General features: G+C 42.8%; 3 protein-coding genes across 4 annotated transcripts; all 3 read left to right on the top strand.

Annotated features, from left to right (window-relative positions):
- Positions 1-2,084: 2,084 nt before the first annotated feature.
- Positions 2,085-11,872, top strand: LOC117752181 (chymotrypsinogen A-like). The gene is made up of 7 exons (XM_034569376.1): positions 2,085-2,099; positions 8,641-8,777; positions 9,504-9,521; positions 9,628-9,790; positions 9,977-10,241; positions 10,378-10,518; positions 10,918-11,872. Exons 2-7 carry the CDS (start codon positions 8,720-8,722, stop codon positions 11,353-11,355), a joined length of 1,083 nt encoding a protein of 360 aa, XP_034425267.1. The 5' UTR covers positions 2,085-2,099; positions 8,641-8,719; the 3' UTR covers positions 11,356-11,872.
- On the top strand, positions 2,164-3,735 carry LOC117752182 (prostasin-like). Its single transcript, XM_034569377.1, has 4 exons — positions 2,164-2,236; positions 2,962-2,979; positions 3,086-3,248; positions 3,435-3,735. Exons 1-4 carry the CDS (start codon positions 2,179-2,181, stop codon positions 3,733-3,735), a joined length of 540 nt encoding a protein of 179 aa, XP_034425268.1. The 5' UTR covers positions 2,164-2,178.
- A 3,292-nt stretch (positions 11,873-15,164) lies between the features above and the next one.
- Positions 15,165-24,313, top strand: LOC117752113 (chymotrypsinogen A-like). Of its 2 annotated transcripts, none has more exons than XM_034569282.1 (6): positions 15,165-15,290; positions 16,017-16,034; positions 16,141-16,303; positions 16,579-16,844; positions 16,984-17,123; positions 23,356-24,313. In XM_034569282.1, exons 1-6 carry the CDS (start codon positions 15,233-15,235, stop codon positions 23,797-23,799), a joined length of 1,089 nt encoding a protein of 362 aa, XP_034425173.1. In that variant the 5' UTR covers positions 15,165-15,232; the 3' UTR covers positions 23,800-24,313. The 2 variants fall into 2 exon arrangements, with proteins under 2 accessions (XP_034425173.1, XP_034425172.1); XM_034569281.1 differs by lacking the exons at positions 15,165-15,290; positions 16,017-16,034; positions 16,141-16,303; positions 16,579-16,844; positions 16,984-17,123 and adding exons at positions 20,333-20,471; positions 21,197-21,214; positions 21,321-21,483; positions 22,361-22,626; positions 22,766-22,905 and having other exon boundaries at positions 23,356-24,174.
- The last annotated feature ends 2,571 nt before the right edge of the window (positions 24,314-26,884 follow it).

Here is a 26,884-nt window from a genome sequence, read left to right as displayed (position 1 = left end):
TTTGACTCGTATACGGTCAAACACAGAGATCCTGGAATTTGGTTCCACTTTACGGGATTCTGACAGATTTCCCTGGGAATTTAGAGGAATCATATCTGTGAGCTTGATTGAATCTACGGGAAGGAAGCGTTGACCCACCGACTCAGATTAAGACTTGTGGAGGAATGCCACTTCCCTCCTCTCTGACTGGCAGCTGTCCATGCACCTAATGAGTCACCCAGGCTGAGGGCATCAAGACAAACACGTTTGTCCTGATGCATATTTTAGGTCGGAGATGCCAGGTCTGACACTGTGAGGGTCACACATATGTGTGAAGGGAAAATGTTTTATTAAAGGCTGAAGTGCTCCTCCCTGGAAGTAAAAATAAATAAATAAATCGACCCGCTGGTTAGTGGACAACCCGCTCTACCCCACTGCCATGCAAGGATGAAATGCATAATAAATTGTGAGGGACTGGTGCCCTGCACCTTTAAGTCCCCCGCTCAGCCTCCAATGAGCGTGGTTGGAGGTACGATCCTTCGAGACCGAGCACATGAGTAATGACTGTGTTTTACAAGACCTGGGCCTAAAAGAATGAGTAAAAATACTGAAGGAGTTTTGGGATCTGGTATTTGGGGAACCAAAGTTCAGCATACATGTGCAGTCAAAAGCCTGAAGCCGCATGTCCCTTTGTTCTGGAGAAAACCAGAGCCTCCAGAACTCAGTCTCCCAGGGGCCTCAATGTCACACAGAGGTGTGAAAACCTACCAGGGACACAAGTTTCAACTCCTATTGGTCACTCTGGGCCCCATGACCTGTGAGGTCACCGGGCCAATATAAGGCCAGGTCTCCCCCTTTCTTCACTCTCTTTCCCTGCATCGCCGAGGGGAGAAGCCTGGCTTCTCCAGCTCACATCTTCTCTTTCCATCCAACTCTTCGAGAGGAGCACACCGCTCCTTCCACGAATCCTCTCAGAGGAGAAGGGCGGCGGTCCAGCTCACTCTTTCAACTCAAATCAACTTCATCGAGGAAAGTTGCAGCTTCCAGCTCATCTCACCAAGGAAACCTCCTCGCAATCCAAGCTCTACCAACCTTTAAGCAGCGACGCGATATCCTGCCGGAGAACTTCAAACAGCAACTGAGCTGCACAGCCCAACAGAACCACGAAGGCAGGAGCCACAAACCAGCAAGACGATTTCACAGAACTTCGAACAAACCAGCAACCTTTTTCCCCTTTCCACGGACGGGTAACACAACTGGGCTTAATAATTATACTAGGCTAAGCAAAGACTGTTTATACGATACCTTGTGATGTTTATAAGTTTGATTTGTGTTGCTGTGATATTTTGGTTACAAGTTATTTGAAAGTTAATGTTAGTTATGCTCTTCAGTCTTTCCTTGCATGCATCTAGTAACTTTCTCTAATTTGGCACCAACACCGACACACGCATATCTCAGCACCTAATCTCTCTGACCCCCGCCACATGTCGTAAACACTCCAAAGGGGGGAGGGTGTTATCTTCGAAGTGGCCAGCCGCCATTTTGGAAGCACACAGACACACAGACACACACACGCATACTCGCATACACATCTTTATATATTAGGTACACCGTTAGTAATTTGTGTTTTTTATACTTTATGATATTCATAATAAATGTTTTTCTTTCACAAATGTTTTTTCATTAATGTTGCATAAGTGAATTTTGCCAACCTCTACACTGTCAAGAACTCTATATCCTTCAACTTAGCTAACTATCTATGTGGTAATTTTGGTTATAGTTATTAATTTAATTGTTAATCAGAGTTCCAAATTTGTAGTTAGTACTTTTATGAGACTTATTCAATACATTGAGAATCTTTTCCCTTCCTTTGAAGGGTGGTCCCCCGTATACGGACAAACACAGAGATCCTGGAATTTGGTTCCACTTTTACGGGATTCTGACAGATTTCCCTGGGAATTTAGAGGAATCATATCTGTGAGCTTGATTGAATCTACGGGAAGGAAGCGTTGAGGCACCGACTCAGATTAAGATTTGTGGAGGAATTACATGCATCAGGACAAACGTGTTTGTCCTGATGCAGCGGTCAGATAAAAGAACAAGTGATGTTTTGATGGAAGGTCTGACACTGTGGGAGGAGCTGGACATCAGGAGTGAATTACTTAACGCTGAGGACAGAGTGAAGGAGACACAGTAAACATGGCTCTCCAACAGTTTGTGTGTGTCTTAACTGTGACAATCCTTCTCCTGTGCACAGGTAAGACAGATGTTTATTATTATTCGGTTCGTATCAATAATGAAGTTCGGAAAGAAAGTTTCTATTGTAACAAAAATTGTTCCAAGGTTTGAAAATCGTCCTGATTTGGTGAAATTGACCAAATCGAGGCCCTTAAATTTAAATTGCAAATATTTTATCAAAAACGATAGTGACTGATAAAAGACAGAAACCAACTGTTTGTTTGATGTTCAGCCAACAATTTAGATTCCTGGATTTAGCACAATTTCAATTCTGAATTGTCCGAGGCCAGCTTTTATTTTGGTATTTATTTAATTTCCTTGAAGAGGTGTTTGATTTGAATGAAAAGGGAAACATCAGTAAATTACAGAACTGAATAATTGTCTGTGTTCCGTTCTTTTGACCTTCACAGGTAGAAAAGCAACGTCTGTTTTATGTGGCGAGATCAGTCCAGTTAATTTCAATTACAATATTTAATATTATTCAGATTACTGAATGAATTTGAATCTTGTCTTGGTTGTAGATTTTGTCTGAGATAGAAAGTTTGTGGGACATTTAAATGACTCTTTAAGTTTTAAAAGCTTAAAGCATAGATTTCTCCCCACAATAAAGAAAGCTACGCCGAAGGTTTACCACTGTAGCTTAAATATTGAACCTCCTATTGGTTGGTGCTGAAAAGTGCCAGTCATCTTGTGCCACACCCTGAACACCACTTTCATGCATTCTCCTCTCTGTTTTAATTTCAGGATGTCAATCAGCGTTTAGTAAGTGCAACTTTACAAACTCTTCCAAGTTTAAAAGCTGTTTTAAGTCACATATAGAACATTTTCTGTGCATATTATTTCATGTTTAATTTTCGTCTCATGTCAGCCTGCGGCCGGGCTCCCGCCAACACCAGGATCGTGGGCGGTCAAACCGCGTCTCCAGGATCTTGGCCCTGGCAGGTTTCTTTGGTCTTTTTCGGAAATCACAGGTGTGGGGGGGCACTGATTAACAACCAGTGGGTGATGACAGCTGCACACTGCGTGTCATGGTAAGTATTTAGAAACAAATCTCGTGACGCCTTCTCTCTCTCACACACAACAAGTCCAGACGCAGTTCCTGGATCAGTGGCATCATCGCAAAAATTGTTATGAGTTCTTTCTTGCTCCGTGTCTTTCCACCAAGTTTCATGACATTAGACAATTTAAATTGATTTTATTCTCATTTTGTCTTCAAGGTCAGGAAGTAACGTAACGGTTTACCTGGGCCGCTTTAACCAGTCAGGTTCAAACCCCAATGAAGTGTCACGGACGATCGCTCAGGTCAAGTGCCATCCATCATACAACAGCCGGACCTACGAGAACGACATTTGTCTCCTGAAGCTGTCGTCACCTGTGAACTTTACCACCTACATACAACCTGTTTGTTTGGCCGGGGCAAACAGCACCATCCACTCTGGGCTTATCACCTGGGTCGCTGGTTGGGGCAACACTCGCCCTTGTGAGCTCACACATTACACAAACCAAAGAGAAACTTAGCAGGCAGCTTTTCAATCTGTTAATATGTCAAATTACATCTTTTGCTTTAGTTTTGTTTCACACATAAATTTGAAGCTGTTGTTTGAAATCTCTCCAATTAGGGTGGAGCCCATCCAACACCCTGCAGGAGGCTAATCTGACAATAGTGGGAAACAAAGAGTGTCGGTGCAACAACAGATTTCTAATCACAGACAAGATGATCTGCGCTGGGGTCCGGGCGGGCGGAATTGACTCATGTCAGGTGACCACCACTTTTTGTTGCACAGTATTTGCTATGTGATGCTTTGTTTACTGACAGGAGAGAAAAACGTCCTCACAAAGAGGTGAGAGAAATCCAGGTAAGACACAGATTGTCACGAGGCAGATTTTGTATCTCAGCTTTGTTGCAAATAAATGAGGAAAATGGAGGTGAGCATGTTTTTCTCTCCTTGAAACAATTGTAAAGACCATTTGGTGTTGTTTGCCTTATAGTCCAGAAGGGGGCACATTACAATTCACTATCAGCTTGACCTATTGCTTGTAAGACATAGGTTTCCTAGCACTAACTGTATATAAAGATGGACGACATTACTGTTCCCCCATAAGTGAAGCCAAAGCGTCTCAATCACCACCTGGTCAACTTTAATGAGTTATCCCCGAGGCAGCACTGACAGAAACTGTCTCAACAACTGTATTTGATTTCTTTCCACAGGGAGACTCAGGGGGCGCCCTGGTGAGAAAGGTTGGTTCAGGCTGGACCGCGGTTGGAATCGTGAGTTTTGGTGACGGCTGCGCTAAGCCCAACACCCCGGGGATCTACACCCGCGTGTCCGAGTACATGGGATGGATCAGCAACATCACCGGCAGTGACGAACCAGGCTTTGTTAACGTTCCCTCCACCGGAGTCGACAAAGACGCAAACTTTACCTGTTCAACCTCAGCACCACCTTACCCTTACACCCGCCCCTCAACCATGCCCGTAAACTGGACCCACCCTTTCACCACCAACCATCCCACAACCGACGATAAGAGCGTTTTTGGCGGTGGTGAAAATCTGATCCACTTCACTCACTTCACCTCACTCTGGGTTCTTGCTCTACCGCTCTATGTACTGGTCGGTCATGCATAACATGGAAATGTGACACTACTGCACGTGTCGCTAATCTTATTGGCTGCCAGAGTTAATGCATTACTACACTGTGTGATGTCATTTCGTGACTTCATAATGACGTCATTCCTAACATATGATGATGATGAAATTATACAAGCTTTAGGTTAGAGTGCTGCAGACCCACCTTTGAAAATTTATTTTCCAACTCCTCTTCTTTGTGACTGTCACTGATCATATGGAGAATCATCTTCTGATCAATATAAGCTTTGGATTGTCTCTATATAACTTCCAGAGATATTTTGTTAAAGGGATTTTTTTTTTTTCAGACGATATTTTTGTTCATCTTTGTCTGATCAGCTCCAAGTGTTAATTAAGAAATATTGTGTTTGGTAAAAATCTGTCCGTGTGTTGATGAGTTATTTATGCTGATGCTGATTCGCAGGGTAAATAAACTGAAACTGTTCTCATGGAACGTGAAGTCATGTTAATCACAAACTGTTTGACTTGGAATAAAATGGACGTTGATTGGTCGAACCTGTGTTGTTGTTGGGACAGGGAGCGTACAAAGGCTTTTATGCTGAAAAACCCTTCATCTTAATACATGGCTGACGCAAAGCTGCGGGTTGTTAAACTAAAAGACTTTCACAATAATAGTTTTGCTGTTATTGCAAAGGAAAAAACATGACAGTGAAGAAGCTAAATAGAATTCAGACAAAATGTCCGCTGTCCAAAAGGCTTATGAGCTGAAAGATGGTGAAACGAGCAAAGACTTGGTGCTAAATGAGGATTTTTTAATACACAAGAACGATCATTTAAACTAAAACAATAAAACAAACACAATTCAACACCTAATCTTTTCTAAACACTTGCATCACAGTGTAAAGACGCCTGGTCATTTCTAGAAGGAAACGCTGCCCCCTAGGGATCATAGCACAGCTGCAAAATAGGCTGCACCCACTTTGTGCTCTAGAGCAGGGTCTTCAACGTTTTTCAGGCCAAGGACCCCAAACTGATGGAGAGATGGAGCAGGGACCCCCTACTATATATATATTGTATAAAATTGTGTTTTATATTAAACTGGGCCTAGTGCCATGTATAAACATAGCTACCCTGTTATTGTGCATTCAATACTAAGCTATTCAAATAATACACACGTTCAGATATTCATGTTTTTATATTAAACATGTGCAAGGTACAGGGTGGCCGTGCAACTGCCATTCATAAACATACATCTTGCATACAACACTGAGCTATTAAAATAATTCACAGATTCCTGTTTTTATTTTAAACATACATGTAGAAGGGACAGTGAATCCTCAAGCCATCTGTGGATGGCACACATACTCCAGCATTAGTGAGATGTCTGACCCTGATGAGTAGCACACAACTTATCTAACCTTGGACGGATGGAGGTTGTCAGGCAGAGGGTCACATCAGCCTCCGGCTGCAGTCTTGACCTGGATTTGTTTTTCAGGTAGGTGGGTGAGGAAAATACACTTTCGCAAAGATATGTTGTTGCAAAGGGCTGACTGAAAGATAACGTCTTCTGCCTCCATTTATCTGTGTCCTACAATATGTTGGATTCATGTTCATGTTTATTTAAAGACATTTAAATTTGTGGAAAAAATTGTCTAATCAACCAAAAATTTCGAGACCGCCCCGCGGTCTCTCCGTGGACCCGCTAGGGGTCGCGGACCCCCTGTTGAAGACCTCTGCTCTAGAGTGTGAGCTGCAGTTCTCTCCTCTGGCTCAACTCAGAGTCAAAGTGAGGGTCACACATATGTGTGAAGGGAAAATGTTTTATTAAAGGCTGAAGTGCTCCTCCCTGGAAGTAAAAATAAATAAATAAATCGACCCGCTGGTTAGTGGACGACCCGCTCTACCCCACTGCCATGCGAGGATGAAATGCATAATAAATTGTGAGGGACTGGTGCCCTGCACCTTTAAGTCCCCCGCTCAGCCTCCAATGAGCGTGGTTGGAGTTACGATCCTTCGAGACCGAGCACGTGAGTAATGATTGTGTTTTACAAGACCTGGGCCTAAAAGAATGAGTAAAAATACTGAAGGAGTTTTGGGATCTGGTATTTGGGGAACCAAAGTTCAGCCTACATGTGCAGTCAAAAGCCTGAAGCCGCATGTCCCTTTGTTCTGGAGAAAACCAGAGCCTCCAGAACTCAGTCTCCCAGGATGCCTCAATGTCACACAGTGTTGTGAAAACCTACCAGGGACACAAGTTTCAACTCCTATTGGTCACTCTGGGCCCCATGACCTGTGAGGTCACCGGGCCAATATAAGGCCAGGTCTCCCCCTTTCTTCACTCTCTTTCCCTGCATCGCCGAGGGGAGAAGCCTGGCTTCTCCAGCTCACATCTTCTCTTTCCATCCAACTCTTCGAGAGGAGCACACCGCTCCTTCCACGAATCCTCTCAGAGGAGAAGGGCGGCGGTCCAGCTCACTCTTTCAACTCAAATCAACTTCATGGAGGAAAGTTGCAGCTTCCAGCTCATCTCACCAAGGAAACCTCCTCGCAATCCAAGCTCTACCAACCTTTAAGCAGCGACGCGATGTCCTGCAGGAGAACTTCAAACAGCAACTGAGCTGCACAGCCCAACAGAACCACGAAGGCAGGAGCCACAAATCAGCAAGACGACTTCACAGAACTTCGAACAAACCAGCAACCTTTTTCCCCTTTCCACGGACGGGTAACACAACTGGGCTTAATAATTATACTAGGCTAAGCAAAGACTGTTTATACGATACCTTGTGATGTTTATAAGTTTGATTTGTGTTGCTGTGATATTTTGGTTACAAGTTATTTGAAAGTTAATGTTAGTTATGCTCTTCAGTCTTTCCTTGCATGCATCTAGTAACTTTCTCTAATTTGGCACCAACACACCGACACACGCATATCTCAGCACCTAATCTCTCTGACCCCCGCCACATGTCGTAAACACTCCAAAGGGGGGAGGGTGTTATCTTCGATGTGGCCAGCTGCCATTTTGGAAGCACACAGACACACAGACACACACACACGCATACACATCTTTATATATTAAGTACACCGTTAGTAATTTGTGTTTTTTATACTTTATGATATTCATAATAAATGTTTTTCTTTCACAAATGTTTTTTCATTAATGTTGCATAAGTGAATTTTGCCAACCTCTACACTGTCAAGAACTCTATATCCTTCAACTTAGCTAACTATCTATGTGGTAATTTGGGTTATAGTTATTAATTTAATTGTTAATCAGAGTTCCAAATTTGTAGTTAGTACTTTTATGAGACTTAATCAATAAATTGATTATCTTTTCCCTTCCTTTGAAGGGTGGTGCCCCGAGGTAACTTTAATCAATTAAAGTTATGATTTAATATTAATATTTATTATATTAATATTCAATATTTTATTTTGATAACCAAATGTATTGAATGCCAAAAGGCACACCATTTTATGGTATCACGTTTAATGCATTATTGCACAACAGGAGTTTGAATGAAACTTGGTTGAACATGGGCCAAAAGGAATCTGTTCAAATTTGACTCGTATACGGACAAACACAGAGATCCTGGAATTTGGTTCCACTTTACGGGATTCTGACAGATTTCCCTGGGAATTTAGAGGAATCATATCTGTGAGCTTGACTGAATCTACGGGAAGGAAGCGTTGAGGCACCGACTCAGATTAAGATTTGTGGAGGAATGCCACTTCCCTCCTCTCTGACTGGCAGCTGTCCATGCACCTAATGAGTCACCCAGGCTGAGGGCATCAAGACAAACACGTTTGTCCTGATGCATATTTTAGGTCGGAGATGCCAGGTGTGACACTGTGGGAGGAGCTGGACATCAGGAGTGAATTACTTAACGCTGAGGACAGAGTGAAGGAGACACAGTAAACATGGCTCTCCAACAGTTTGTGTGTGTCTTAACCGTGACAATCCTTCTCCTGTGCACAGGTAAGACAGATGTTTATTATTATTCGGTTCGTATCAATAATGAAGTTCGGAAAGAAAGTTTCTATTGTAACAAAAATTGTTCCAAGGTTTGAAAATTGTCTTGATTTGGTGAAATTGACCGAATCGAGGCCCTTAAATTTAAATTGCAAATATTTTATCAAAAAACGATAGTGACTGATAAAAGACAGAAACCAACTGTTTGTTCAATGTTCAGCCAACAATTTAGATTCCTGGATTTAGCACAATTTCAATTCTGAATTGTCCGAGGCCAGCTTTTATTTTGGTATTTATTTAATTTCCTTGAAGAGGTGTTTGATTTGAATGAAAAGGGAAACATCAGTAAATTACAGAACTGAATAATTGTCTGTGTCCCGTTCTTTTGACCTTCACAGGTAGAAAAGCAACGTCTGTTTTATGTGGCGAGATCAGTCCAGTTAATTTCAATTACAATATTTAATATTATTCAGATTACTGAATGAATTTGAATCTTGTCTTGGTTGTAGATTTTGTCTGAGATAGAAAGTTTGTGGGACATTTAAATGACTCTTTAAGTTTTAAAAGCTTAAAGCATAGATTTCTCCCCACAATAAAGAAAGCTACGCTGAAGGTTTACCACTGTAGCTTAAATATCGAACCTCCTATTGGTTGGTGCTGAAAAGTGCCAGTCATCCTGTGCCACACCCTGAACACCACTTTCATGCATTCTCCTCTCTGTTTTAATTTCAGGATGTCAATCAGCGTTGAGTAAGTGCAACTTTACAAACTCTTCCAAGTTTAAAAGCTGTTTTAAGTCACATATAGAACATTTTCTGTGCATATTATTTCATGTTTAATTTTCATCTCATGTCAGCCTGCGGCTGGGCTCCCGCCAACACCAGGATCGTGGGCGGTCAAACCGCGTCTCCAGGATCTTGGCCCTGGCAGGTTTCTTTGGTCTCGAACAGAAATCACAGGTGTGGGGGGGCACTGATTAACAACCAGTGGGTGATGACAGCTGCACACTGCGTGTCATGGTAAGTATTTAGAAACAAATCTCGTGACGCCTTCTCTCTCTCACACACAACAAGCCCAGACGCACTTCCTGGATCAGAGGCATCATCGCAAAAATTGTTATGAGTTCTTTCTTGCTCCGTGTCTTTCCACCAAGTTTCATGACATTAGACAATTTAAATTGATTTTATTCTCTTTTTGTCTTCAAGGTCAGGAAGTAACGTAACGGTTTACCTGGGCCGCTTTAACCAGTCAGGTTCAAACCCCAATGAAGTGTCACGGACGATCGCTCAGGTCAAGTGCCATCCATCATACAACAGCCTGATCAACGAGAACGACATTTGTCTCCTGAAGCTGTCGTCACCTGTGAACTTTACCACCTACATACAACCTGTTTGTTTGGCCGGGGCAAACAGCACCATCCACTCTGGGCTTATCACCTGGGTCGCTGGTTGGGGCAACACTCGCCCTTGTGAGCTCACACATTACACAAACCAAAGAGAAACTTAGCAGGCGGCTTTTCAATCTGTTAATATGTCAAATCACATCTTTTGCTTTAGTTTTGTTTCACACATAAATTTGAAGCTGTTGTTTGAAATCTCTCCAATTAGGGTGGAGCCCATCCAACACCCTGCAGGAGGCTAATCTGACAATAGTGGGAAACAAAGAGTGTCGGTGCAACAACAGATTTCTCATCACAGACAAGATGATCTGCGCTGGGGTCCGGGCGGGCGGAATTGACTCATGTCAGGTGACCACCACTTTTTGTTGCACAGTATTTGCTATGTGATGCTTTGTTTACTGACAGGAGAGAAAAACGTCCTCACGAAGAGGTGAGAGAAATCCAGGTAAGACACAGATTGTCACGAGGCAGATTTTGTATCTCAGCTTTGTTGCAAATAAATGAGGAAAATGGAGGTGAGCATGTTTTTCTCTCCTTGAAACAATTGTAAAGACCATTTGGTGTTGTTTGCCTTATAGTCCAGAAGGGGGCACATTACAATTCACTATCAGCTTGACCTATTGCTTGTAAGACACACGTTTCATAGCACTAACTGTATATAAAGATGGACGACATGACTGTTCCCCCATAAGTGAAGCCAAAGCGTCTCAATCACCACCTGGTCAACTTTAATGAGTTATCCCCGAGGCAGCACTGACAGAAAGTGTCTCAACAACTGTATTTGATTTCCTTCCACAGGGAGACGGAGGGGGCGCCCTGGTGAGAAAGGTTGGTTCAGGCTGGACCGCGGTTGGAATCGTGAGTTTTGGTAACGGCTGCGCTAAGCCCAACACCCCGGGGATCTACACCCGCGTGTCCGAGTACATGGGATGGATCAGCAACATCACCGGCAGTAACGAACCAGGCTTTGTTAACGTTCCCTCCACCGGAGTCGACAAAGACGCAAACTTTACCTGTTCAACCTCAGCACCACCTTACCCTTACACCCGCCCCTCAACCACCAACTATCCCACAACCGACGATAAGAGCGTTTTTGGCGGTGGTGAAAATCTGATCCACTTCACTCACTTCACCTCACTCTGGGTTCTTGCTCTACCGCTCTATGTACTGGTCGGTCATGCATAACATGGAAATGTGACACTACTGCACGTGTTGCTAATCTTATTGGCTGCCAGAGTTAATGCATTACTACACTGTGTGATGTCATTTCGTGACTTCATAATGACGTCATTCCTAACATATGATGATGATGAAATTATACAAGCTTTAGGTTAGAGTCCTGTAGAGACATCTTTAAAAATGTATTTTCCAACTCCTCTTCTTTGTGACTGTCACTGATCATATGGAGAATCATCTTCTGATCAATATAAGCTTTGGATTGTCTCTATATAACTTGCAGAGATATTTTGTTAAAGGGATTTTTTTTTTTTTCATACGATATATTTGTTCATCTTTGTCTGATCAGCTCCAAGAGTTAATTAAGAAATATTGTGTTTGGTAAAAATCTGTCCGTGTGTTGATGAGTTATTTATGCTGATGCTGATTCGCAGGGTAAATAAACTGAAACTGTTCTCATGGAACGTGAAGTCATGTTAATCACAAACTGTTTGACTTGGAATAAAATGGACGTTGATTGGTCGAACCTGTGTTGTTGTTGGGACAGGGAGCGTACAAAGGCTTTTATGCTGAAAAACCCTTCATCTTAATACATGGCTGACGCAAAGCTGCGGGTTGTTAAACTAAAAGACTTTCACAATAATAGTTTTGCTGTTATTGCAAAGGAAAAAACATGACAGTGAAGAAGCTAAATAGAATTCAGACAAAATGTCCGCTGTCCAAAAGGCTTACGAGCTGAAAGATGGTGAAACGAGCAAAGACTTGGTGCTAAATGAGGATTTTTTAATACACAAGAACGATCATTTAAACTAAAAAAATAAAACAAACACAATTCAACACCTAATTTTTTCTAAACACTTGCATCACAGTGTAAAGACGCCTGGTCATTTCTAGAAGGAAACGCTGCCCCCTAGGGATCATAGCACAGCTGTGAAATAGGCTGCACCCACTTTGTGCTCTAGAGCAGGGTCTTCAACGTTTTTCAGGCCAAGGACCCCAAACTGATGGAGAGATGGAGCAGGGACCCCCTACTATATATATATTGTATAAAATTGTGTTTTATATTAAACTGGGCCTAGTGCCATGTATAAACATAGCTACCCTGTTATTGTGCATTCAATACTAAGCTATTCAAATAATACACACGTTCAGATATTCATGTTTTTATATTAAACATGTGCAAGGTACAGGGTGGCCGTGCAACTGCCATTCATAAACATACATCTTGCATACAACACTGAGCTATTAAAATAATTCACAGATTCCTGTTTTTATTTTAAACATACATGTAGAAGGGACAGTGAATCCTCAAGCCATCTGTGGATGGCACACATACTCCAGCATTAGTGAGATGTCTGACCCTGATGAGTAGCACACAACTTATCTAACCTTGGACGGATGGAGGTTGTCAGGCAGAGGGTCACATCAGCCTCCGGCTGCAGTCTTGACCTGGATTTGTTTTTCAGGTAGGTGGGTGAGGAAAATACACTTTCGCAAAGATATGTTGTTGCAAAGGGCTGACTGAAAGATAACGTCTTCTGCCTCCATTTATCTGTGTCCTACAATATGTTGGATTCATGTTCATGTTTATTTAAAGACATTTAAATTTGTGGAAAAAATCGTCTAATCAACCAAAAATTTCGAGACCGCCCCGCGGTCTCTCCGTGGACCCGCTAGGGGTCGCGGACCCCCTGTTGAAGACCTCTGCTCTAGAGTGTGAGCTGCAGTTCTCTCCTCTGGCTCAACTCAGAGTCAAAGTGAGGGTCACACATATGTGTGAAGGGAAAATGTTTTATTAAAGGCTGAAGTGCTCCTCCCTGGAAGTAAAAATAAATAAATAAATCGACCCGCTGGTTAGTGGACGACCCGCTCTACCCCACTGCCATGCGAGGATGAAATGCATAATAAATTGTGAGGGACTGGTGCCCTGCACCTTTAAGTCCCCCGCTCAGCCTCCAATGAGCGTGGTTGGAGTTACGATCCTTCGAGACCGAGCACGTGAGTAATGATTGTGTTTTACAAGACCTGGGCCTAAAAGAATGAGTAAAAATACTGAAGGAGTTTTGGGATCTGGTATTTGGGGAACCAAAGTTCAGCCTACATGTGCAGTCAAAAGCCTGAAGCCGCATGTCCCTTTGTTCTGGAGAAAACCAGAGCCTCCAGAACTCAGTCTCCCAGGATGCCTCAATGTCACACAGTGTTGTGAAAACCTACCAGGGACACAAGTTTCAACTCCTATTGGTCACTCTGGGCCCCATGACCTGTGAGGTCACCGGGCCAATATAAGGCCAGGTCTCCCCCTTTCTTCACTCTCTTTCCCTGCATCGCCGAGGGGAGAAGCCTGGCTTCTCCAGCTCACATCTTCTCTTTCCATCCAACTCTTCGAGAGGAGCACACCGCTCCTTCCACGAATCCTCTCAGAGGAGAAGGGCGGCGGTCCAGCTCACTCTTTCAACTCAAATCAACTTCATGGAGGAAAGTTGCAGCTTCCAGCTCATCTCACCAAGGAAACCTCCTCGCAATCCAAGCTCTACCAACCTTTAAGCAGCGACGCGATGTCCTGCAGGAGAACTTCAAACAGCAACTGAGCTGCACAGCCCAACAGAACCACGAAGGCAGGAGCCACAAATCAGCAAGACGACTTCACAGAACTTCGAACAAACCAGCAACCTTTTTCCCCTTTCCACGGACGGGTAACACAACTGGGCTTAATAATTATACTAGGCTAAGCAAAGACTGTTTATACGATACCTTGTGATGTTTATAAGTTTGATTTGTGTTGCTGTGATATTTTGGTTACAAGTTATTTGAAAGTTAATGTTAGTTATGCTCTTCAGTCTTTCCTTGCATGCATCTAGTAACTTTCTCTAATTTGGCACCAACACACCGACACACGCATATCTCAGCACCTAATCTCTCTGACCCCCGCCACATGTCGTAAACACTCCAAAGGGGGGAGGGTGTTATCTTCGATGTGGCCAGCTGCCATTTTGGAAGCACACAGACACACAGACACACACACACGCATACACATCTTTATATATTAAGTACACCGTTAGTAATTTGTGTTTTTTATACTTTATGATATTCATAATAAATGTTTTTCTTTCACAAATGTTTTTTCATTAATGTTGCATAAGTGAATTTTGCCAACCTCTACACTGTCAAGAACTCTATATCCTTCAACTTAGCTAACTATCTATGTGGTAATTTGGGTTATAGTTATTAATTTAATTGTTAATCAGAGTTCCAAATTTGTAGTTAGTACTTTTATGAGACTTAATCAATAAATTGATTATCTTTTCCCTTCCTTTGAAGGGTGGTGCCCCGAGGTAACTTTAATCAATTAAAGTTATGATTTAATATTAATATTTATTATATTAATATTCAATATTTTATTTTGATAACCAAATGTATTGAATGCCAAAAGGCACACCATTTTATGGTATCACGTTTAATGCATTATTGCACAACAGGAGTTTGAATGAAACTTGGTTGAACATGGGCCAAAAGGAATCTGTTCAAATTTGACTCGTATACGGACAAACACAGAGATCCTGGAATTTGGTTCCACTTTACGGGATTCTGACAGATTTCCCTGGGAATTTAGAGGAATCATATCTGTGAGCTTGACTGAATCTAAGGGAAGGAAGCGTTGAGGCACCGACTCAGATTAAGATTTGTGGAGGAATGCCACTTCCCTCCTCTCTGACTGGCAGCTGTCCATGCACCTAATGAGTCACCCAGGCTGAGGGCATCAAGACAAACACGTTTGTCCTGATGCATATTTTAGGTCGGAGATGCCAGGTGTGACACTGTGGGAGGAGCTGGACATCAGGAGTGAATTACTTAACGCTGAGGACAGAGTGAAGGAGACACAGTAAACATGGCTCTCCAACAGTTTGTGTGTGTCTTAACCGTGACAATCCTTCTCCTGTGCACAGGTAAGACAGATGTTTATTATTATTCGGTTCGTATCAATAATGAAGTTCGGAAAGAAAGTTTCTATTGTAACAAAAATTGTTCCAAGGTTTGAAAATCGTCTTGATTTGGTGAAATTGACCGAATCGCGGCCCTTAAATTTAAATTGCAAATATTTTATCAAAAAACGATAGTGACTGATAAAAGACAGAAACCAACTGTTTGTACGATGTTCAGCCAACAATTTAGATTCCTGGATTTAGCACAATTTCAATTCTGAATTGTCCGAGGCCAGCTTTTATTTTGGTATTTATTTAATTTCCTTGAAGAGGTGTTTGATTTGAATGAAAAGGGAAACATCAGTAAATTACAGAACTGAATAATTGTCTGTGTCCCGTTCTTTTGACCTTCACAGGTAGAAAAGCAACGTCTGTTTTATGTGGCGAGATCAGTCCAGTTAATTTCAATTACAATATTTAATATTATTCAGATTACTGAATGAATTTGAATCTTGTCTTGGTTGTAGATTTTGTCTGAGATAGAAAGTTTGTGGGACATTTAAATGACTCTTTAAGTTTTAAAAGCTTAAAGCATAGATTTCTCCCCACAATAAAGAAAGCTACGCCGAAGGTTTACCACTGTAGCTTAAATATTGAACCTCCTATTGGTTGGTGCTGAAAAGTGCCAGTCATCCTGTGCCACACCCTGAACACCACTTTCATGCATTCTCCTCTCTGTTTTAATTTCAGGATGTCAATCAGCGTTTAGTAAGTGCAACTTTACAAACTCTTCCAAGTTTAAAAGCTGTTTTAAGTCACATATAGAACATTTTCTGTGCATATTATTTCATGTTTAATTTTCGTCTCATGTCAGCCTGCGGCCGGGCTCCTGCCAACACCAGGATCGTGGGCGGTCAAACCGCGTCTCCAGGATCTTGGCCCTGGCAGGTTTCTTTGGTCTTTTTCAGAAATCACATGTGTGGGGGGGCACTGATTAACAACCAGTGGGTGATGACAGCTGCACACTGCGTATCAGGGTAAGTATTTAGAAACAAATCTCGTGACGCCTTCTCCCGACTAATTATACTGTGGAAACGTCTCTCTCTCTCTCTCTCTCTCTCTCTCTCTCTCTCTCTCTCTCTCTCTCTCTCTCTCTCTCTCTCTCTCTCTCTCTAAACAAGTCCAGACGCACTTCCTGGATCAGTGGAATCATCGCAAAAATTGTTATGAGTTCTTTCTTGCTCCGTGTCTTTCCACCAAGTTTCATGACATTAGACAATTTAAATTGATTTTATCTCTTTTTGTCTTCAAGGTTAGGAAGTAACGTAACGGTTTACCTGGGCCGCTTTAACCAGTCAGGTTCAAACCCCAATGAAGTGTCAAGGACGATCGCTCAGGTCAAGTGCCATCCATCATACAACAGCCGGACCTACGAGAACGACATATGTCTCCTGAAGCTGTCGTCACCTGTGAACTTTACCACCTACATACAACCTGTTTGTTTGGCCGGGGCAAACAGCACCATCCACTCTGGGCTTATCACCTGGGTCGCTGGTTGGGGCAACACTCGCCCTTTTGGTGAGCTCACACATTACACAAACCAAAGAGAAACTTAGCAGGCAGCTTTTCAATCTGTTAATATGTCAAATCACATCTTTTGCTTTAGTTTTGTTTCACACATAAATTTGAAGCTGTTGTTTGAAATCTCTCCAATTAGGGTGGAGCCCATCCAACACCCTGCAGGAGGCTAATCTGACAATAGTGGGAAACAAAGAGTGTCGGTGCAACAACAGATTTCTAATCACAGACAAGATGATCTGCGCTGGGGTCCGGGCGGGCGGAATTGACTCATGTCAGGTGACCACCACTTTTTGTTGCACAGTATTTGCTATGTGATGCTTTGTTTACTGACAGGAGAGAAAAACGTCCTCACGAAGAGGTGAGAGAAATCCAGGTAAGACACAGATTGTCACGAGGCAGATTTTGTATCTCAGCTTTGTTGCAAATAAATGAGGAAAATGGAGGTGAGCATGTTTTTCTCTCCTTGAAACAATTGTAAAGACCATTTGGTGTTGTTTGCCTTATAGTCCAGAAGGGGGCACATTACAATTCACTATCAGCTTGACCTATTGCTTGTAAGACACACGTTTCATAGCACTAACTGTATATAAAGATGGACGACATGACTGTTCCCCCATAAGTGAAGCCAAAGCGTCTCAATCACCACCTGGTCAACTTTAATGAGTTATCCCCGAGGCAGCACTGACAGAAAGTGTCTCAACAACTGTATTTGATTTCCTTCCACAGGGAGACGGAGGGGGCGCCCTGGTGAGAAAGGTTGGTTCAGGCTGGACCGCGGTTGGAATCGTGAGTTTTGGTAACGGCTGCGCTAAGCCCAACACCCCGGGGATCTACACCCGCGTGTCCGAGTACATGGGATGGATCAGCAACATCACCGGCAGTAACGAACCAGGCTTTGTTAACGTTCCCTCCACCGGAGTCGACAAAGACGCAAACTTTACCTGTTCAACCTCAGCACCACCTTACCCTTACACCCGCCCCTCAACCACCAACTATCCCACAACCGACGATAAGAGCGTTTTTGGCGGTGGTGAAAATCTGATCCACTTCACTCACTTCACCTCACTCTGGGTTCTTGCTCTACCGCTCTATGTACTGGTCGGTCATGCATAACATGGAAATGTGACACTACTGCACGTGTCGCTAATCTTATTGGCTGCCAGAGTTAATGCATTACTACACTGTGTGATGTCATTTCGTGACTTCATAATGACGTCATTCCTAACATATGATGATGATGAAATTATACAAGCTTTAGGTTAGAGTCCTGTAGAGACATCTTTAAAAATGTATTTTCCAACTCCTCTTCTTTGTGACTGTCACTGATCATATGGAGAATCATCTTCTGATCAATATAAGCTTTGGATTGTCTCTATATAACTTGCAGAGATATTTTGTTAAAGGGATTTTTTTTTTTTCAGACGATATTTTTGTTCATCTTTGTCTGATCAGCTCCAAGAGTTAATTAAGAAATACTGTGTTTGGTAAAAATCTGTCCGTGTGTTGATGAGTTATTTATGCTGATGCTGATTCGCAGGGTAAATAAACTGAAACTGTTCTCATGGAACGTGAAGTCATGTTAATCACAAACTGTTTGACTTGGAATAAAATGGACGTTGATTGGTCGAACCTGTGTTGTTGTTGGGACAGGGAGCGTACAAAGGCTTTTATGCTGAAAAACCCTTCATCTTAATACATGGCTGACGCAAAGCTGCGGGTTGTTAAACTAAAAGACTTTCACAATAATAGTTTTGCTGTTATTGCAAAGGAAAAAACATGACAGTGAAGAAGCTAAATAGAATTCAGACAAAATGTCCGCTGTCCAAAAGGCTTACGAGCTGAAAGATGGTGAAACGAGCAAAGACTTGGTGCTAAATGAGGATTTTTTAATACACAAGAACGATGATTTAAACTAAAAAAATAAAACAAACACAATTCAACACCTAATTTTTTCTAAACACTTGCATCACAGTGTAAAGACGCCTGGTCATTTCTAGAAGGAAACGCTGCCCCCTAGGGATCATAGCACAGCTGTGAAATAGGCTGCACCCACTTTGTGCTCTAGAGCAGGGTCTTCAACGTTTTTCAGGCCAAGGACCCCAAACTGATGGAGAGATGGAGCAGGGACCCCCTACTATATATATATTGTATAAAATTGTGTTTTATATTAAACTGGGCCTAGTGCCATGTATAAACATAGCTACCCTGTTATTGTGCATTCAATACTAAGCTATTCAAATAATACACACGTTCATATATTCATGTTTTTATATTAAACATGTGCAAGGTACAGGGTGGCCGTGCAACTGCCATTCATAAACATACATCTTGCATACAACACTGAGCTATTAAAATAATTCACAGATTCCTGTTTTTATTTTAAACATACATGTAGAAGGGACAGTGAATCCTCAAGCCATCTGTGGATGGCACACATACTCCAGCATTAGTGAGATGTCTGACCCTGATGAGTAGCACACAACTTATCTAACCTTGGACAGATGGAGGTTGTCAGGCAGAGGGTCACATCAGCCTCCGGCTGCAGTCTTGACCTGGATTTGTTTTTCAGGTAGGTGGGTGAGGAAAATACACTTTCGCAAAGATATGTTGTTGCAAAGGGCTGACTGAAAGATAACGTCTTCTGCCTCCATTTATCTGTGTCCTACAATATGTTGGATTCATGTTCATGTTTATTTAAAGACATTTAAATTTGTGGAAAAAATCGTCTAATCAACCAAAAATTTCGAGACCGCCCCGCAGTCTCTCCGTGGACCCGCTAGGGGTCGCGGACCCCCTGTTGAAGACCTCTGCTCTAGAGTGTGAGCTGCAGTTCTCTCCTCTGGCTCAACTCAGAGTCAAACTGAGGGTCACACATATGTGTGAAGGAAAAATGTTTTATTAAAGGCTGAAGTGCTCCTCCCTGGAAGTAAAAATAAATAAATAAATCGACCCGCTGGTTAGTGGACGACCCGCTCTACCCCACTGCCATGCGAGGATGAAATACATATTAAATTGTGAGGGACTGGCGCCCTGCACCTTTAAGTCCCCCGCTCAGCCTCCAATGATCGTGGTTGGAGGTACGATCCTTCGAGACCGAGCACCTAAGTAATGACTGTGTTTTACAAGACCTGGGCCTAAGGGAATGAGTAAAAATACTGAAGGAACTTGAATGAAACTTGGTTGAACATGGGCCAAAAGGAATCTGTTGAAATTTGACTCGAATACGGACAAACACAGAGATCCTGGAATTTGGTTCCACTTTACGGGATTCTGACAGATTTCCCTGGGAATTTAGAGGAATCATATCTGTGAGCTTGACTGAATCTAAGAGAAGGAAGCGTTGAGGCACCGACTCAGACTTGTGGAGGAATTCCATGCATCAGGACAAACACGTTTGTCCTGATGCATGTTCTAGGTCGGAGATCACAGGTCTCAAACTGTTACGTGCAGCAGTCGGATAAAAGAACAAGTGATGTTTAGATGGAAGGTCTGACACTGTGGGAGGAGCTGGACATCAGGAGTGAATTACTTAACGCTGAGGACAGAGTGAAGGAGACACAGTAAACATGGCTCTCCAACAGTTTGTGTGTGTCTTAACCGTGACAATCCTTCTCCTGTGCACAGGTAAGACAGATGTTTATTATTATTCGGTTCGTATCAATAATGAAGTTCGGAAAGAAAGTTTCTATTGTAACAAAAATTGTTCCAAGGTTTGAAAATCGTCCTGATTTGGTGAAATTGACCGAATCGAGGCCCTTAAATTTAAATTGCAAATATTTGATCAAAAACGATAGTGACTGATAAAAGACAGAAACCAACTGTTTGTTCGATGTTCAGCCAACAATTTAGATTCCTGGATTTAGCACAATTTCAATTCTGAATTGTCCGAGGCCAGCTTTTATTTTGGTATTTATTTAATTTCCTTGAAGAGGTGTTTGATTTGAATGAAAAGGGAAACATCAGTAAATTACAGAACTGAATAATTGTCTGTGTCCCGTTCTTTTGACCTTCACAGGTAGAAAAGCAACGTCTGTTTTATGTGGCGAGATCAGTCCAGTTAATTTCAATTACAATATTTAATATTATTCAGATTACTGAATGAATTTGGATCTTGTCTTGGTTGTAGATTTTGTCTGAGATAGAAAGTTTGTGGGACATTTAAATGACTCTTTAAGTTTTAAAAGCTTAAAGCATAGATTTCTCCCCACAATAAAGAAAGCTACGCCGAAGGTTTACCACTGTGGTTTAAATATCGAACCTCCTATCGGTTGGTGCTGAAAAGTGCCAGTCATCCTGTGCCACACCCTGAACACCACTTTCATGCATTCTCCTCTCTGTTTTAATTTCAGGATGTCAATCAGCGTTTAGTAAGTGCAACTTTACAAACTCTTCCAAGTTTAAAAGCTGTTTTAAGTCACATATAGAACATTTTCTATGCATATTATTTCATGTTTAATTTTCATCTCATGTCAGCCTGCGGCCGGGCTCCCGCCAACACCAGGATCGTGGGCGGTCAAACCGCGTCTCCAGGATCTTGGCCCTGGCAGGTTTCTTTGGTCTCGAACAGAAATCACAGGTGTGGGGGGGCACTGATTAACAACCAGTGGGTGATGACAGCTGCACACTGCGTATCAGGGTAAGTATTTAGAAACAAATCTCGTGCCGCCTTCTCCCGACTAATTCTACTGTGGAAACTTCTAGTTATCGATCTGTCTGTCTCTGTCTGTCTCTCTCTCTCTCCCTCTCTGTCTCTCTCTCTGTGTGTCTCTCTGTCTGTCTCTCTGTGTCTGTCTCTCTCTCTCTCTCTCTCTCCCTCTCTGTCTGTCTCTCTCTCTCTCTCTCTCTCTGTGTGTGTCTCTCTGTCTCTCTCTCTGTCTGTCTGTCTCTCTCTCTCTGTCTGTCTGTCTCTCTGTCTCATGTGTCAATGGTCGGACTTCCCCTTCTAGCTGTTTCTAGTATTTGTTGAACTCTATCCCAGTGTCAACACGTGTTTGTAACTCAGAGTGCGCACAGCAGGCAGCTCGACCAGCCACATTCCATCTGTGACACGCTGGTATGTCTCTGTGACACAACAGGCACAGTGGGAAAAACGTACAAAAAAGAAAACAAACACTTAAAGTTAATGAGCAAAAGCTTTAAGAAGTTAAAAGAAGAAGTGAGGAAGAAGGATCTGTCCATTGCGTTTATTCCTTTGGTCTATTCAACTAAAACTCAATAGAACGCCCACCTCTGTTCCCTTCTGAAACTTCTCCATCAAGAGTTTTGGGATCTGCAAAATGCACACACTCATATTCCCCAAAATTCTTTTCAACAAGAGCCATGAACTGTTCGGTGGGGAATCAGTGAAAAGGTCCAGACACACTTTCTCTCTCACTAAAGAACGTGGGAAATAAATCCTGGATCAGTGGAATCATCGCCAAAATGTAATGAGTCATTTCTTGCTCCGTGTCTTTCCACCAAGTTTCATGACATTAGACAATTTAAATTGATTTTATTCTCATTTTGTCTTCAAGGTCAGGAAGTAACGTAACGGTTTACCTGGGCCGCTTTAACCAGTCAGGTTCAAACCCCAATGAAGTGTCACGGACGATCGCTCAGGTCAAGTGCCATCCATCATACGACAGCCTGATCAACGAGAACGACATATGTCTCCTGAAGCTGTCGTCACCTGTGAACTTTACCACCTACATACAACCTGTTTGTTTGGCCGGGGCAAACAGCACCATCCACTCTGGGCTTATCACCTGGGTCGCTGGTTGGGGCAACACTCGCCCTTTTGGTGAGCTCACACATTACACAAACCAAAGAGAAACTTTGCAGGCAGCTTTTCAATCTGTTAATATGTCAAATCACATCTTTTGCTTTAGTTTTGTTTCACACATAAATTTGAAGCTGATGTTTGAAATCTCTCCAATTAGGGTGGAGCTTCTCCAACACCCTGCAGGAGGCTAATCTGACAATAGTGGGAAACAAAGAGTGTCAATGCCAAAGCAAATTTCTCATCACAGACAAGATGATCTGCGCTGGGGTCCGGGCGGGCGGAATTGACTCATGTCAGGTGACCACCACTTTTTGTTGCACAGTATTTGCTATGTGATGCTTTGTTTACTGACAGGAGAGAAAAACGTCCTCACGAAGAGGTGAGAGAAATCCAGGTAAGACACAGATTGTCACGAGGCAGATTTTGTATCTCAGCTTTGTTGCAGATAAATGAGGAAAATGGAGGTGAGCATGTTTTTCTCTCCTTGAAACAATTGTAAAGACCATTTGGTGTTGTTTGCCTTATAGTCCAGAAGGGGGCACATTACAATTCACTATCAGCTTGACCTATTGCTTGTAAGACACACGTTTCATAGCACTAACTGCATATAAAGATGGACGACATGACTGTTCCCACATAAGTGAAGCCAAAGCGTCTCAATCACCACCTGGTCAACTTTAATGAGTTATCCCAGAGGCAGCACTGACAGAAAGTGTCTCAACAACTATCGTCGGTTTCTTTCCACAGGGAGACTCAGGGGGCGCCCTGGTGAGAAAGGTTGGTTCAGGCTGGACCGCGGTTGGAATCGTGAGTTTTGGTGACGGCTGCGCTAAGCCCAACACCCCGGGGATCTACACCCGCGTGTCCGAGTACATGGGATGGATCAGCAACATCATCGGCAGTAACAAACTAGGCTTTGTTAACGTTCCCTCCACCGGAGTCGACAAAGACGCAAACTTTACCTGTTCAACCTCAGCACCACCGATCACTTCCTCTACCCAAACCGTCTTCACCAATCACACCCGCCCCTCAACCACGCCCGTAAACTGGACCCACCCTTTCACCACCAACCATCCCACAACCGACGATAAGAGCGTTTTTGGCGGTGGTGAAAATCTGATCCACTTCACTCACTTCACCTCACTCTGGGTTCTTGCTCTACCGCTCTATGTACTGGTCGGTCATGCATAACATGGAAATGTGACACTACTGCACGTGTCGCTAATCTTATTGGCTGCCGGAGTTAATGCATTACTACACTGTGTGATGTCATTTCGTGACTTCATAATGACGTCATTCCTAACATATGATGGTGATGAAATTATACAAGCTTTAGGTTAGAGTGCTGCAGACCCACCTTTGAAAATTTATTTTCCAACTCCTCTTCTTTGTGACTGTCACTGATCATATGGAGAATCATCTTCTGATCAATATAAGCTTTGGATTGTCTCTATATAACTTGCAGAGATATTTTGTTAAAGGGATTTTTTTTTTCAGACGATATATTTGTTCATCTTTGTCTGATCAGCTCCAAGAGTTAATTAAGAAATATTGTGTTTGGTAAAATTCTGTCCGTGTGTTGATGAGTTATTTATGCTGATGCTGATTCGCAGGGTAAATAAACTGAAACTGTTCTCATGGAACGTGAAGTCATGTTAATCACAAACTGTTTGACTTGGAATAAAATGGACGTTGATTGGTCGAACCTGTGTTGTTGTTGGGACAGGGAGCGTACAAAGGCTTTTATGCTGAAAAACCCTTCATCTTAATACATGGCTGACGCAAAGCTGTGGGTTGTTAAACTAAAAGACTTTCACAATAATAGTTTTGCTGTTATTGCAAAGGAAAAAACATGACAGTGAAGAAGCTAAATAGAATTCAGACAAAATGTCCGCTGTCCAATAGGCTTACGAGCTGAAAGATGGTGAAACGAGCAAAGACTTGGTGCTAAATGAGGATTATTTAATACACAAGAACGATGATTTAAACTAAAACAATAAAACAAACACAATTCAACACCTAATTTTTTCTAAACACTTGCATCACAGTGTAAAGACGCCTGGTCATTTCTAGAAGGAAACGCTGCCCCCTAGGGATCATAGCACAGCTGTGAAATAGGCTGAACGCACTTTGTGCTCTAGAGCAGGGTCTTCAACGTTTTTCAGGCCAAGGACCCCAAACTGATGGAGAGATGGAGCAGGGACCCCCTACTATATATATATTGTATAAAATTGTGTTTTATATTAAACTGGGCCTAGTGCCATGTATAAACATAGCTACCCTGTTATTGTGCATTCAATACTAAGCTATTCAAATAATACACACGTTCATATATTCATGTTTTTATATTAAACATGTGCAAGGTACAGGGTGGCCGTGCAACTGCCATTCATAAACATACATCTTGCATACAACACTGAGCTATTAAAATAATTCACAGATTCCTGTTTTTATTTTAAACATACATGTAGAAGGGACAGTGAATCCTCAAGCCATCTGTGGATGGCACACATACTCCAGCATTAGTGAGATGTCTGACCCTGATGAGTAGCACACAACTTATCTAACCTTGAACGGATGGAGGTTGTCAGGCAGAGGGTCACATCAGCCTCCGGCTGCAGTCTTGACCTGGATTTGTTTTTCAGGTAGGTGGGTGAGGAAAATACACTTTCGCAAAGATATGTTGTTGCAAAGGGCTGACTGAAAGATAACGTCTTCTGCCTCCATTTATCTGTGTCCTACAATATGTTGGATTCATGTTCATGTTTATTTAAAGACATTTAAATTTGTGGAAAAAATCGTCTAATCAACCAAAAATTTCGAGACCGCCCCGCGGTCTCTCCGTGGACCCGCTAGGGGTCGCGGACCCCCTGTTGAAGACCTCTGCTCTAGAGTGTGAGCTGCAGTTCTCTCCTCTGGCTCAACTCAGAGTCAAAGTGAGGGTCACACATATGTGTGAAGGGAAAATGTTTTATTAAAGGCTGAAGTGCTCCTCCCTGGAAGTATAAATAAATAAATAAATCGACCCGCTGGTTAGTGGACGACCCGCTCTACCCCACTGCCATGCGAGGATGAAATGCATAATAAATTGTGAGGGACTGGTGCCCTGCACCTTTAAGTCCCCCGCTCAGCCTCCAATGAGCGTGGTTGGAGTTACGATCCTTCGAGACCGAGCACGTGAGTAATGATTGTGTTTTACAAGACCTGGGCCTAAGGGAATGAGTAAAAATACTGAAGGAGTTTTGGGATCTGGTATTTGGGGAACCAAAGTTCAGCCTACATGTGCAGTCAAAAGCCTGAAGCCGCATGTCCCTTTGTTCTGGAGAAAACCAGAGCCTCCAGAACTCAGTCTCCCAGGGGCCTCAATGTCACACAGAGGTGTGAAAACCTACCAGGGACACAAGTTTCAACTCCTATTGGTCACTCTGGGCCCCATGACCTGTGAGGTCACCGGGCCAATATAAGGCCAGGTCTCCCCCTTTCTTCACTCTCTTTCCCTGCATCGCCGAGGGGAGAAGCCTGGCTTCTCCAGCTCACATCTTCTCTTTCCATCCAACTCTTCGAGAGGAGCACACCGCTCCTTCCACGAATCCTCTCAGAGGAGAAGGGCGGCGGTCCAGCTCACTCTTTCAACTCAAATCAACTTCATGGAGGAAAGTTGCAGCTTCCAGCTCATCTCACCAAGGAAACCTCCTCGCAATCCAAGCTCTACCAACCTTTAAGCAGCGACGCGATGTCCTGCAGGAGAACTTCAAACAGCAACTGAGCTGCACAGCCCAACAGAACCACGAAGGCAGGAGCCACAAATCAGCAAGACGACTTCACAGAACTTCGAACAAACCAGCAACCTTTTTCCCCTTTCCACGGACGGGTAACACAACTGGGCTTAATAATTATACTAGGCTAAGCAAAGACTGTTTATACGATACCTTGTGATGTTTATAAGTTTGATTTGTGTTGCTGTGATATTTTGGTTACAAGTTATTTGAAAGTTAATGTTAGTTATGCTCTTCAGTCTTTCCTTGCATGCATCTAGTAACTTTCTCTAATTTGGCACACACACCGACACACGCATATCTCAGCACCTAATCTCTCTGACCCCCGCCACATGTCGTAAACACTCCAAAGGGGGGAGGGTGTTACCTTCGAAGTGGCCAGCCGCCATTTTGGAAGCACACAGACACACAGACACACACACGCATACTCGCATACACATCTTTATATATTAAGTACACCGTTAGTAATTTGTGTTTTTTATACTTTATGATATTCATAA

Source organism: Hippoglossus hippoglossus, chromosome 18 (genome assembly GCF_009819705.1).
Source record: "Hippoglossus hippoglossus isolate fHipHip1 chromosome 18, fHipHip1.pri, whole genome shotgun sequence".
NCBI classification, from domain to species: domain Eukaryota; kingdom Metazoa; phylum Chordata; class Actinopteri; order Pleuronectiformes; family Pleuronectidae; genus Hippoglossus; species Hippoglossus hippoglossus.
Note: the sequence above shows the minus strand (reverse complement) of the source record. Positions and strands in the feature narration are given on the sequence as shown.

Excerpts from the sequence above, each read along its gene's own strand:
- LOC117752182 (XM_034569377.1), top strand. The coding sequence starts at position 2,179 with ATGGCTCTCCAACAGTTTGTGTGTGTCTTAACTGTGACAATCCTTCTC. Across the intron at positions 3,249-3,434 it reads GCTGCACACTGCGTGTCATG|GTCAGGAAGTAACGTAACGG; the intron begins GTAAGTATTTAG and ends TTTGTCTTCAAG.
- LOC117752181 (XM_034569376.1), top strand. The coding sequence starts at position 8,720 with ATGGCTCTCCAACAGTTTGTGTGTGTCTTAACCGTGACAATCCTTCTC. Across the intron at positions 10,242-10,377 it reads GGGGCAACACTCGCCCTTGT|GGGTGGAGCCCATCCAACAC; the intron begins GAGCTCACACAT and ends TCTCTCCAATTA. Across the intron at positions 10,519-10,917 it reads GCGGAATTGACTCATGTCAG|GCAGCACTGACAGAAAGTGT; the intron begins GTGACCACCACT and ends GTTATCCCCGAG.
- LOC117752113 (XM_034569282.1), top strand. The coding sequence starts at position 15,233 with ATGGCTCTCCAACAGTTTGTGTGTGTCTTAACCGTGACAATCCTTCTC. Across the intron at positions 16,845-16,983 it reads GGGCAACACTCGCCCTTTTG|GGTGGAGCCCATCCAACACC; the intron begins GTGAGCTCACAC and ends CTCTCCAATTAG. Across the intron at positions 17,124-23,355 it reads GCGGAATTGACTCATGTCAG|GGAGACTCAGGGGGCGCCCT; the intron begins GTGACCACCACT and ends TTCTTTCCACAG.